At 41.7% G+C, this 13,440-nt stretch overlaps 1 protein-coding gene across 2 annotated transcripts in view; it reads right to left on the bottom strand.

Moving 5' to 3' along the window:
• AP1AR (adaptor related protein complex 1 associated regulatory protein) overlaps positions 1 to 11,333 on the bottom strand; it is a 33,125-nt gene extending 21,792 nt beyond the window's left edge. Inside the window, exons 1-3 of one of the 2 annotated variants that reach the window (XM_007054424.4) lie at positions 10,780 to 11,333; positions 2,969 to 3,017; positions 911 to 937 (exon numbers count right to left, since the gene is read on the bottom strand). In XM_007054424.4, coding sequence (XP_007054486.1) covers positions 911 to 937; positions 2,969 to 3,017; positions 10,780 to 10,856 — 153 coding nt within the window. In that variant the 5' untranslated portion in view covers positions 10,857 to 11,333. The remainder of the gene's footprint in view (positions 1 to 910; positions 938 to 2,968; positions 3,018 to 10,779) is intronic. The other variant, XM_037897052.2, reaches the window with a different exon arrangement.
• Between the last annotated feature and the right edge of the window lie 2,107 nt (positions 11,334 to 13,440).

The following is a 13,440-nucleotide window of genomic DNA, read 5'->3' as shown; positions in this document are numbered from 1 at the left end:
GTTCATTCTTAGATAGCAAAAACTAGCAGAGCAAGTGTAGTCTGTATACCCTATATGCAGTAATTTCACTCTTGTGCCATGTCGTCAAATGCATTTTGGGTCACCTGGACAGCGTTCAACTACCTCCAGGTCCCTGAGAAGTTCTATAACTGTACCTCCCAAATGGTATTTATTGTGTCTTTATTTTTATTTTTTTGGAGTTGCCAGGGAGTTGGGAAACGAGGCTTGTTGACACAGAAATCCTCTCTTTACTACTTTCCTTCAAAAACCTTAAGTTGCAATGAAGGATGGACTGAAAGCAACAAACTGTAGCACTGGTGAACTACTTCCTTGTGTTAGGCTTCAGAAATGAAGGGGAGCATTACCAAAGAGTAACTCCAATGCACACATTCCTAGATGGGACTAAAGACACTGACTACAGTGCTTTTACCAGTTCAAGTTAGAGCCTATAACAGTTCAGGTGCCAAACTCAAATTCTCTGTATAAAAGCATGCTGTACTGCCACTACTCAATTTTGGGGAATGTTTGTGCTTTTATCAAAATGCTTTTATCAAAAAGATTACAGTTAGCCAAGTATTCCTACTCTTATGTAGGATACATCTAAAGACTGAATCTTTATCATGTATAATTTTTTTCATAATTCTCATTATAATAATCCTGCACTTCCCTTTGCAGCCCCACTTCTCTTCATCCCCCGCAACCAGAGGAATATTATTTACTACTATCCTAGCGGAAGAAAATCAAGCTCTGATAGCGTCAAAGAAATACCAGCAACTCTTCTATGAAGAGACCAATGCAGAAGTTAGCTGTAGCCAGAAGGGTTAGCAAGATGTGGATCTTGGGACTACAAACAGAAGTGTGAAAGTGTGTTGAATTACTGAGAGCCGTACTGTGAAACCCAAGTACTTACCTCATCACTTTCCACTAGATTCTCAAACTGCAAAGAAAAACAACACAGAGTATACAAGGTTACTGACAAGCAGACATTGTGATACAAACACCGCACTTCAATCAACACATAAAAATCAGTATAATTACAACAGCTTTACCTATTAGGCACATTTTGTGGAAACGCTGCTCCAATTAAAGCTGAAGACAATAATATTCAATTATCAAATCTTCTACTTTGTGAAGAGCTATTGCTTTTGGAGTGTGACCAGCTTCCCTACAAACATTGCTTGTAAGTTGTTTTCTTCTACACAGAATGTAATAATTAAGAGGATAAGAGTTAGAATAAAAAGTTTTGTTGCATTTGATATTATACAGTGCCCAAGCAACTCTGTTGGGAGGATAATTTATGGTTTTATTAGTTAATGACTGATGAATTCTCTCAGTCATGTATTCTGATATGAATAAGAGCCGTAAAACTATCAGTCACAGGCACTACAAACACAGAAGTACTGTATATTAGTATGAAAGTGCACCAAAGCCAAAAGCTGTAATGCAAACTACCTCTAACACTAAAATATTAAAATAAATGAAATTCATGACATGTTTTCTGAAAAATATTCAGAGGGCAAAAATGATGAAGTTTATTTTAACTTATAAAAACAAATAAATTGCCTATACAAAAGCTCTAGGCACTGTTGACATCCCTTAAGAAATAAATACAAGCTTTCCTCAGCCAAAGATGGAAAATCCTCTCTTCCAGTTATGGATCCTAACATGGTCCCAGTCTCCCCTCCCACAACCTGCCTCCTGAAAAGCTGCAGCATAGATGTACCTCTTCCCCAGAGAGACCTTGATTCATCCCTTTCCACTTTGGGGATATACTGTAACAAATTCAGGTGGAATAATCAGTTACTTGAAACAGAAGCCAGGATTCTAAGCAAGATGACAACTTTGCATATCAAGGAATAAGAGCCCATAAAAACATCAGGATGCTTTAAAAAGGGATCTAAGCACAGAAGGCTGACTTCAAAATATATGCAGCCTTATAAGTTGCACAAGCCACTGCAGTAGATTGACCTATCACAAAGACCAAAATAAAACCAACAGAAGCCATCCAGCGCTGTTTCCTACATCTTTAGTGGAGTCAATCTACTAGCATCAGTGGGCAGCACAGCCTGTAAGAGTTCCTATAAGGTACAGAATAACTACTATAAATGGGAAGGGAGAAACTGATCTAAGCCATCTCGGAGGTTAAGAAAAGGACAGAACCTTCTTTCCACTATCAGTCTGCTGCTGCAGGGAACACTCACAGACAGATTTATGCTGCAGAAGGGGAGATTTTTCTGTCCACATAACCTTCTATTTCCCTTGCTGACAACCAAGTAAGGTAGCAATTGTAGCTACTACAAATTTATCCCCAACAATGCCAGGTTCCATCTTTGAGGAAAGAGCTATCCTCAAGTTCTTGGGACAAGGGCATGTGCGCTATATTGACATGTTCTATGAACACACTCAACTCTGTTATTCCCATGAAGCTGACAGATTAGGCAAGTGACAGACTCTGCCCTTAGCTAAACTGATAGTCTTTGATTGTGCAACTACAGAGATGCTTCCTTGCTTGAAAGTCAGGATTTTCCTGTCAACACAGAGTACCCTCCACAGCTGGTGGATCTTGAGAGATCAGATCAGATTCTGTGATCCAGCAGACTAAATTAGGATGCATTTATAATGGCAAAAATGTGATACATTTCACTCCCAGTATAGCAGTAGTGGAAGCTGTAGTAAAGTCAGGACTTGAGAATTTTTGCTACTGTCTCATCTGTTGCTGGACAGGGCACAAAAAACTAATACTTTGATTCCTCTATGCATTATAGTTTAGAATACTGACATGCCTAAGTCTTTTTACTTGACCAAGAGAAGTGGCAAGACAATTGCTATTTCATGATTCACTTAGTGCTTTAGTCTGATATAGTGTTAAGAGGTTCCATTTTACACAAACAATGACAAGTGCCAGAAAGTCTGGTTGGGGTGCAACGTTTAAAAAACGTTTTCCAGGCTTAGGAAAAAAAGTACTTACCTCTATAGTGAAGTGTTCTCCAGTTGAACATGTTCTAAAATACTTTGATCTAGAAAATAAACCCATAATTTCATTGCAGGTTAGTAGTTCTATAGTTCAAATATCTTCTCAAAATATTCTAAAAATTATTTATGACACAATGAAATCAGGTCTGATAGTTACATCAGTACCATTTTAATTACAAAATTAGAAGCGGTTCAAGAGCAAAATACTTCAAAAGCCATTGTGAGTTCATTTTAATGTTAAGGCTTAAGCCAATTTATTATCGTCAATTATTAATTGAGCTATATATTAACTGATGCACTATATTACAGGGGAGACAAACTGGAGTGTGAAAACTACTTGCGTCTGAGGATGTAAAAATGTTTTTTTTCAAATTGGAAGGTGTAAAAAGAATTACTCCTTCACTGGGAAAGGAGTTTATGTATCAGGATGCTGATCGCTTTGCATTTGCTGCCATTGAGCATTTTTATTTTTAAACTGTGTTAACCAGTTTTAGTACATTTTGCCTATTTCCCTCAAGACAGATGATTCTGGACAGCCTCTGAAAAACTCATTGCTCATGGTATGACACATTATGCCTGCTAGCTGTGTTCTATGTAACAAATGCCAGCTTGTAGAGTGTCATTCTTTGACTGTTTACTGATGTAGTAGGGGGCTAACATTTTATATCCCTTGTTTTTGCAGAAAGATAACTGATTTATCCAAAAAAGCATCAAGAAACAAGTTGATAAACCAGCACCATTTGACTTGCCAGTTCTCCATGGACCACAGTTTGGGAACCAAATGACATTTTTGGCAGACGGTGGTTGCGCATAGCAACTACAGAAACGCAAGCCTTTCTCTGATTCACTGACTGACTTAAGTATATCTTAAGGAGGTTCTCCACTCCAAAGTAATGAGTCAGGCGAGTATAATTTGAAGTTTATCCAAGACTTTCAACCAAGACTTTTTTTTTCAGGCTATCACCCCTTAAGTCAGAATATAGGCTCTCAAATAGCAGACCACTGCTGATTTAGGTATGGTTGTATCAATATATTATAAATTCTAGCACAGGCGTAAATAAAAACTACCGTTCTGTCCAGAAATAACTTCCAGGGTAACCCAACCATGACTGCTCTTATTCATTGTTAGAGGAGCTTTTCTAGACCTTCAGCTCCCAAAATGTTCTGCACCACAGAGAAAGAGCACATGTGCACACACACCACACCTTTAAAAAAGAAATGGTGAAATTAAGAAAAGAAAAATTTAGGCTGACACTAGGAAAACTTCCAGACTGGTGAGATGTACTAGGCTATGGAATGGTCTCCCAGGGTTGTGAGAAAACAGCTATGTTACAGCAAGCCCAATGGACTGTAACAAGTCTGGGAGGGCCCAAAGAAAGCCCAGTTCCTTGAGTGATGTAACTGGGTTGGAAAGAACAGACAATATGCTGCAGCCCAGAACTCCACATAACCCCACTTTTTTTTTTTTTTGCATACAAAAAAAAGTGTAATTGATCCAGCCACCCCCACCCCCAGCTCCCACCCATGAGTGCAGCCCTTAAGAGGCAGATTCCTCAGCCAAGTATCAGCAACATAACTGTCACGTTGACCACACTGAAGGCAGAATATTGAAGGAAAACAAATTAATTAGGTTACATGCCTCCATCAGGGTTTGCAGTTAGAAATCAATGGGCCCTAAGTTACTTCAGTGACTTTGAAAATCCTTATATGCCTAACTTTAGCCTTCTGTTTTTGAAATTTTCAGCCTGTGTGTTTAAAAAAGTTCACATTAAGTTTAACATTGAAGTCTAAATAACTTTTCATAGTTAACATGGAAGCAATTTTGTTTTGAAGTAAAAGATTTTATGCCACTAAGGAAGTTTTTTTTGTTTAACTAAAAATACAATGTTTGCCTTGATGCTGTAAACGCTCAGGCACAAGCTAAACTTTAAGCACAAGCAGGCCGACTGAAGTCAGTGGGACTATTCATGAGCATAGTCATGTACCTGAAGTGTTTCCAGAATCAGGGTCTTAATTTTCAATTTTGATTTCTGCCAATACCAACTTTGCAAAATTCAAGAAACATACCCTACCAGTAGTGGCATTTTAAAAACTGTATTTATGATTCAGTTCATTATTATTTAGTTTGTTAAGTTTTAATCTAAAGTTGCAATAGCACAAGTTTCCAAATAATTTTTAAAAAGACTCAGATTAATGATTTGTTTTTACCAAAAAACCAAAAGAAAACAAAAAATCCCCCAAGCCATTTAAATTGCTCCCCCATGTTGCTTTCATTTTCAGCTCACAATAGCAGCATGTTTGAAAACGGTCTCCAGAATGCATACCTCCTGTTTTAAATTGAATAATTGTCTAAAGCAGTGGTTCCCAAACTTGTTCCACCGCTTGTGCAGGGAAAGCCAGCATGTCCCTCGGCCCGCGCCGCTTCCAGCAGCTCCCATTGGCCTGGAGCAGTAAACCGCGGCCAGTGCGAGCAGCGATCGGCCGAACCTCCGGACGGGGCAGGTAAATAAACTGGCCCGGCCCACCGGGGGCTTTCCCTGAACAAGCGGCAGAACAAGTTTGGGAACCACTGGTCTAAAGGGATGGATAAAAAGCAACAGAAGAAGCATCTTGTGTCACTTGGCTCTGTTGCTCCCTCTTATTTACAGAAATGATAAGTGTGGGCCTTAGCCTTTGAGGAACTCAGTGCCCTGAAATCCCACTAAGGTTATGGACGACATGAGGGCACTGGGCACCTCTCAGGGTAGGGCCCAGAGTGAACAAGGAAGGAGTGGGGAAAATGTTGCTTTCATCACCCCTTACCATTTGTCTCACTTGAGCTGAAATTAAAGAATAGATTAGTACATCATTAGTGTGCATATGTATATTATGTTATGATATTCTATATTTAAATACGGATACTTTTGATTATTTTCTTGAAAGAACTTTTAAAAGAAAAGGTTACAGTATTGCTTCACTTCTCCATCTCTTGCAGCTCATACAAAATCATGACCTTTTTGACATTACAGGTTAGCCAATTAAACCTTTAAAGTTGACAAAACGCTGTATGGGAAAAAGACATACAGGGTTCACATTTACACTCCATAGAAGGAGTAAATAAGCTAAATACAATCCTATTTAAGTACTGATGCAGGGGGATTTTTATATTAAAATCTTGTTAATAAAATTAGATATGCAAGAACATGGACATATGGAAAGTTATTCAAAAAAATTTAAACTGATTTTGTTTTTTACATAAGTGATAAAAATGTTTATACTTTAATCTTATCATGGAAATGACAGCAAAAGAATGCCAGGAGCTCCAATTATACTTATTCCCCACAGCTGCCTTTTATGAACGATGTGATCTCTCTAGGAGCAAAGAGAAAAAGCTTATGATTGAGGACAGGGACAAACTAGACCTGACCTATTTTTTAATTACAGCTGGAGGCCACAGACATTAAGTTTTATTTGAAGAGCAATATTAACAGAAATTTGTTTCAGGACACAATTAAAAATGGTAATTTTAAAAAGGACCAAATTCTGTAGCTTAGCAGGCAGCTTAAGCAACCTTTCTTGTTGTTTCCACTGAGAATTCAATTACTACAGTAATTCATATAGTAGACATTTTGCTAAAAAGTTATTTTAAAATTTCATACAATTTGCAATTTCATACAAAGAAATTCAAATAAGATTAGTGTCTGTGAAGTGCTTTGCAAGCCTCATATATAAATGCACTAAAGTGCAAAGTAAACAGTATTACAAGAGATCTCTCCAATTTTATAGTTAGAGACCTCACTGCATACAACAATGAAGGTGAAGCACTAATTTCCTCAGAGATGCTGAACCTTCTCCCAGAAGTGATTACCATTACCTTCAACGAGAGCAGCATCAGATCCCATAAGTATGGATCTGTGTACATTAACAGTATGGTTTGGAACCTGGGATTTCTGCCAATTTTATCAGTTAACATTCACTTTACACAGCATTTGCTACAGAGGTCTTCAGAATTCCTAAACCTTCTCAACTTATACCATAATATTCTCTCTCCCCACCCCCAGTTCTATGAAACATCTACAAGATTCACAACTTTCTAACGTCTTTCCCTTTCTCAGTTGCCCATATCCTACTGGAAAAAATAAATCTTTCTAGACTGAAAGCTTTCATGTTGGATATCAGCAGAGAGGTGATTATTTTTAATCTTTGGGCAAAATATTTGTTCAGCATATACTAAAGGAAAATATTTATTAAATATCTATAGAAATATATTAAAGACCTTCCCCCACAGACTACACTTAGATTTTTACAGATGTTAATTGATTCATATTTGGCTTACGCTGCAGATATCAAGACCCCCAAAAGAACACAAATTTGAACAGTCAGTTTATTAATTTATGAACTTTTTTCTAAATACAAGCACAGTAGAATTTTTGATCAACCAAAAGCCACAGTTGTTCAAAATGTTGATAAAAACATAAAATGTTTTAACTTTTGATCAAGCTAAACTCCAAGTCAGTTTAAAGCTATTGAATTTGGGGGAGTGTGCGCGCGCATGCACAGGTGTGCATGCCCAACCTGTTCTTAAAAAAAAAATAAAAAAAATCCAAGGATGGGGATTCCACAACCTCCTTTGGAAGCCTATTCCAGTGCTTAACTATCTTTATCGTTAGAACATTCTTCTTAATATTTAATCTCCCTGACTGCAGATTAAACACATTATTTCCTGTCCTACCTTCAGTGGCCATGGAAAACAAATGATTAACATGCTCTTAATAATAAAATAATAATAATAGCCCTTAACATATTTGAAGACTTATCAGGTCCCCCTTCAGTCTTCTTTTCTCAAGACTAAATATGTCTAGTTTGTTTTTTTTTAAACCTTTCCTCAGAGGTCAGGTTTTCTAAACCTTTAGTATTTTTGTTACTCTTCTTTGGACTCTCTCCGATTGATTCGTATCTTTTTTAAAGTGTGGTGCCCAGAATTGGACACAATACTCCAGCTGAAGCCTCACCAGTGCAAAGTACAGTGGGACAATTACTTTCATGGGTAACATACAACACTTGTTAACATGCCCCAAAATGATATTAGCCTTTTCCACAACTGCATCACACTGCTGACTCATTCGTGATCCACTAGAATCCCTCTAGATCCTTTTTGGCAGTACTAGCCAAAGTTATTCATTTCATAGTTATGCATTTTATTTTTCCTTCCTAAGAACAGCACTTCGCACTTGTCTTTACTAAATTTCACCTGGTTTAATTCAAATCAAACCTCCGATTTGTCAAGGTCATTTTGAATCCTAATCATCTCCTCCAAAGTGCTTGCAACGCCTCCAAACTTGGTGTCATCTGCAAATTTTATAAGCACGCTCTCCCCTCCATTATTCAAGTCATTGATGAAACTATTGAACAGTACTGAATCCAGGACTAACCCCTACGGAGTCCCACTAGATACATCCTCCCAGTTTGACAGTGAACCATTGATAACTACTCTTTGAGTATGGTCTTTCAACCAGTTGTGCACCCACTTTATAGTAATTTCATTAGACTTCGTTTCCCTAGTTTGCTTATGAGAACATCATGGGGGAACTGTGCCAAAAGCCTTACTAAAAATCAAGATATATCACAATTACTCTTTCCCCTGTCCACTAGACCAGTAACCCTGTCGAAGAAGATTAGGCTGATTTGGCATGATTTGTTCTTGCTGACTGGCTATTCCTCATAACCCTATTATCCTCTAGGTGCTTACAAAGTAAGTGTTTAATAATTTGTTCCAGTATCTTCCCAGGTACCAAAGTTAGCCTGACTGGCCTATAATCCCCCAGGTCCTCATTGTTCCCCTTTTTAAAGTTAGGTTTGTCTTTCTCCCGTCCTCTGGAAACTCATCCATCCTCCATGAGTTCTCAAAGATAATTGCTAATGGTTCTGAGATTGCTTCAGTTAGTTCCTTAAGTACAAATTTCATCAGGCCTCCCTGACTTGAGTATGTTTAACTTATCTAGATATTCTTTAACTCATTCTTTCCTGATATTGGCTTGCATAAACGTTAATTGTGTTTAGCATCTGTTTATCATTAACCTTTTTCACGAAAACTGAAACAAAACTGGCATTAAGCACCTCAGCATTCTTGATGTCATCTTGTATTAGGTCTCCTTCGAGCCTTAAGTGGAGGACCTACACTTTCCCTCATCTTTCTCTTGCTCCTAATGTATGTAAAGAAGCTCTTCTTTTCGCCTTTTACGTCCCTTGCTAGGTGTAAGCACTAGTGTAGACAGGCTCTGAGTGCTGGGAGCTAATCCCCTTGTGGAGTGGATTACCAGGAGCGCTGGGAGAGCTCGCTCGCGCACGACCATACTCGCACAGAGCTTTGAAGTTTCCAGTGTAGGCATACCCCGAATAAAAGTGGTATAACTTGTTGTGCAGAAACTTGTCAGTGTAGACAAGGCCTTATTGTGCCTTGGCCTTTTTTTTTGTTCTGAGATGCTTGTGCTATTCTTTTATACGTCTCCTTAGCAATTCATCCCTAGTTCTACTTCTTATAAGATTCTTTTTTGATTTTCAGTCCATTAAAGAGCTCCTGATATGAAAAATAGTAAAAAACCAATATGTCTAAAATGGCTGTCTCCCTGGTTACTTCCTCCACTTTCTGAAACAAAAAACTGCCCCCAATGCATTCCAAGAATTTACTGAAAACTAATGGTAGCTGTGCAGTCAAAGGGGCACTTGGGAACTATATGTCAGAATGCTAAATTCACACCCTCTCTGGACACTGCTAAATCACCTTTACCAGAGATTACTTTTATTCCCGGGGTCATAATTACTGTAGGAGAACAAAGGATTTACCTTGTGAAAATACCAGAAGGATCCAATTCCCAATAGAAAGTTTTCAGTTTAATTTCATAAGTAGCATTAGAGTCCTAGGGCTAATTTACATTAGAAAATAAGATCAACCAAGCTACATTGCTCAAGGGCATGAAGAATACACACCCCTGAGTGGCATAGTGAAGCTGATCTAAGTCCCTGTGTAGATTGTGCTAGGTCGATGGAAGAATTCTTATCGCCTCTTAGGGAGGTGGACTACCTATACCTCCCTAAGGCGAAGCCCTCCCATTGGTGTAGGTAACGTCTACAATGAAGCGCTACAGGGGCACAACTGCAGCATCTCAAATGTAGACAAGCTCCTCAAGCCTTCCACAAGGTTTTGCTAAGACTTCAAGTTGAAACCGTGGGTGTCAAGTTCTCCCATTACCTCTTTAGAGGAAGGAGAAAACCAGCCAGCTCAAACAAGAGGGAACCGAGGCTCACACAAGTTAGGTGAGTTTTAGCACCCCTAGGTATGATAGAGGCTTAACAGACCAGCCAGCTGGTGGCCGTAAGAAATGGTTTCACTCAGTGGGATTCTGTCCAGGCTGGAGGCCCTCGGCATGGTGCGGGGTCACCTCCCAGAGCTTCCGCCAGGCCACAGCGCCACCTGGCACCTCACCGAGTCCCCTCCCCTCTCCCCCTGCAGCCTCCCTCTACCCTTCCCAGGTACACCCCGCCCGTGCCCGATCGCGAGCCAGCCCCGCCCGTGCCAGGCCCCGCGTCCTGCCCTGCCAGCGGCACATTTGCCCCCCCCGGCTCAACCCGGGGTCGGCCCCACCTCAGGGAGGGAACAGACCAGCCCGCCCAGCGCCCTCCCCTCTGCCGGCAAGCCGCCGTGCAGCTGCCAGGCCCTTCAGCCCCGCAGGGTCCCGGGGGTGGGAGTGCGGGGTAACGACCGCGCCAGGGCGGAGCCAGCCCGGTGCGGCGCCTCCCCGCCCCAGGGGGCTGCTCCTTCCGCCTTACCCTCCGCCTCGCTGGATCCGCCCCGCTTCTCTCCGCAAGAAGAGGCCGCAGCACCACTGCGCCCAGCAGTTCCCCATCGCATACTGGGGGCAGCCCCAGGCCTCGGCCCGACCACGGGCAGCGGCCGGTACCGACAGTTACCGGCCCGGAATCAAACGGCCCCTCTGCGGCGCGCGCCACCGCCGCCGCCCAACGGCAGCTGCATCAATGGCCGGGGCGGGGGAAGGGACGGCTCTGCCCCAAGCGGCGGCTACGCTCACTGCGGAGGGGGAAGGAGCGCCCGGCTGGAGCTCCCCTCCGCCAGCCCCATGGCCCCGCAGCTACCACTCCCCAGGCGCGCAGCCCCTAACAGCGGCCTGGTGCACCCGTCCCCTGAGTGCCGCATGCGACCCGCGGCGGAAGGAGGCGGCAGGTGCGAGCATGCGTAGTAGGGAAAGCCTATTCCCTACGCCCCCACCTGCTCCTCCCCTCTCCTCATCCTATGCAAGGCTGTCTCCTAGCGCCTACCCATCCCCTTCAACTCCGCTCCTGCCTGGATCCAGGCCCGGGGACTCTCCGCCTCCCTGCTCCCTTCCCAGTCCCTTGGACCCTCTCAGGCGCTTTCCCCGCCTCCCTGGCGGAGGCAGCACTCTCACCCCGAGCTAGGTAACTTGGTAACTCTCCAGGATTGTCCTGGAATCTCCAGGAATTAAAGATGAATCTTTAATTAGAGATTGTGTCATGTAGTGAAACCTCCAGAAATACATCCAACCAAAACCGGCAGCCCTACTCCAAGCCTTCAACAATTCATGAGTTAGGGCACGAGACAGGCCTAAAACCACCATGAGACTTTTAAAACAATAAAATACATTTGGCCTTCCTTCAGATTAGCTGAGTTCATGGTTTCAAGCTTTTTCTCTCCAAGGCTAAGGGCAAGAACCCTTTTGAAATGAAAAAAGAGGAGAGTCTCAAACGCCACATTGTGAGAGGTGCACTGAAACTGCGAGAATTGACAACGATGCAAAGGTGACCTTCCTAAGTTTCAAGGAAATAAAGATCCACTATAAAAAATGCATCTTTAAGAGACTATACCCTGGATGCTTTATTCATAGTACAAAATCACACTTAGTGAATGAACTTTTACATTGTTGCATTGAATCATAGAATATCAGGGTTGGAAGGGACCTCAGGAGATCATCTAGTCCAATCCTCTGCTCAAAGCAGGACCAATCCCCAATTTTTTGCCCCAGATCCCTAAATGGCCCCCTCAAGAATTGAACTCACAACCCTGGCTTGCTGAGACTCCAAGTTGGATAAAGGTCATAGGACAGCCGCCATCAAATATGGAATGTCACTTACACAAGGGGTGGTCACAGCATTTGGGATCATCCTAATCACCAGTGATTGGTAATCCTAGTCTAAAGCATTCCCCTGAGAGTGCCTGGGTTTCAAGATGAAGCCTCAGCTATACTGTGCCAGTCAACTGCAGATGAAAGTGTGTGTGTGGGGTGGGGAAGGAAAATGTAGGAGAAAGGGTCTCTCTGGTAGTACAGGCCTCACCTATTGAATGCTTCACAGATCAGGACCACTGCCTAGGACTTGATCCAAATGTGGAAGAGAGTCCAACGTAGGCTGCAGAGTAGTGATACTTTCTTTGGATTTAGCAGGCTGACTTCTCTGGCGTAGACAAACTGCAGTTTTTGTGTGGTTTTAGGTTTTAATCTCAGGTAGAGGAGTAGTTAAGTGTGGAGGTAACGGGCTGGGTCATTATGACTAAAGCACTGCTGCACAGGGTGCTGTTCTCTTGCGAGGTGAAGCTGGAAGAAGGCAAGCTTACTGATGTTGCAAATAAGCATCCAGGAGAAATGAAGAATCCAACACTACCCCAAGGCTGTATGCTACTTTGAGCACTGGTGGGCAAATGCCATTAATTATATAATTACAAAACCAAAATTAAAATAGTTGTATATGTTTGTCACCCTTTAGGTCAGGGCCCTAGTTTCTTATGTATTCATGCAGCACTTTGCATGATGGGGACTCAATTCTGATTATGGCTTCTCTGCTATGAGGCTATGATACATGTTATTGCTCCAGCATGCTTTCTCCTTCCCAATAGTACCTCCTATATCTTTCCCAGATTTGACTCTAACTTGCTGTCATTCCTAGGTACCACTAGGGTGACCAGACGACCCAATATTAGGGGCTTTGTCTTATATACATAACTATACTTCCCCTCGTCCTGATTTTTCACAGGTGAAATATCTGCCGGGGAAACAGCAGCTGTCCATCGTGATACTTTGGCATCTGTCAGAGAGAAACAAAGAAACCAGCTTATTACAACACTGACAAGCCCTACAAGGTCCTGGATACAGTGCAGCAACACCGCATTTAAGTATGTGGCAATTCTTCAAAAAGGGCCATAATTCTGGAGTTTAATGCATCCAACCTAGACATTCCCACATCATATATAATTTGAAAGCTCATTTTGTTTACATTTAGATAAGGTATGACATAGCACTGTCAAGGGTTGCCATAAACCTGTAGGCAAGGTGAAATAATGGTACCCAAAATGAGAAAGTGTCACTTTTTGCAAAGTTCCAGAAATATTGCAGCATGGTTATCACTACAGTTTTACTGTTTGAGTTAATGTGAACATCTTATTGTGGTATGCATGGGTCAAAG

The sequence above is a fragment of the Chelonia mydas genome, chromosome 4, assembly GCF_015237465.2.
Source record: "Chelonia mydas isolate rCheMyd1 chromosome 4, rCheMyd1.pri.v2, whole genome shotgun sequence".
Taxonomy (NCBI): domain Eukaryota; kingdom Metazoa; phylum Chordata; order Testudines; family Cheloniidae; genus Chelonia; species Chelonia mydas.
Note: the sequence above shows the minus strand (reverse complement) of the source record. Positions and strands in the feature narration are given on the sequence as shown.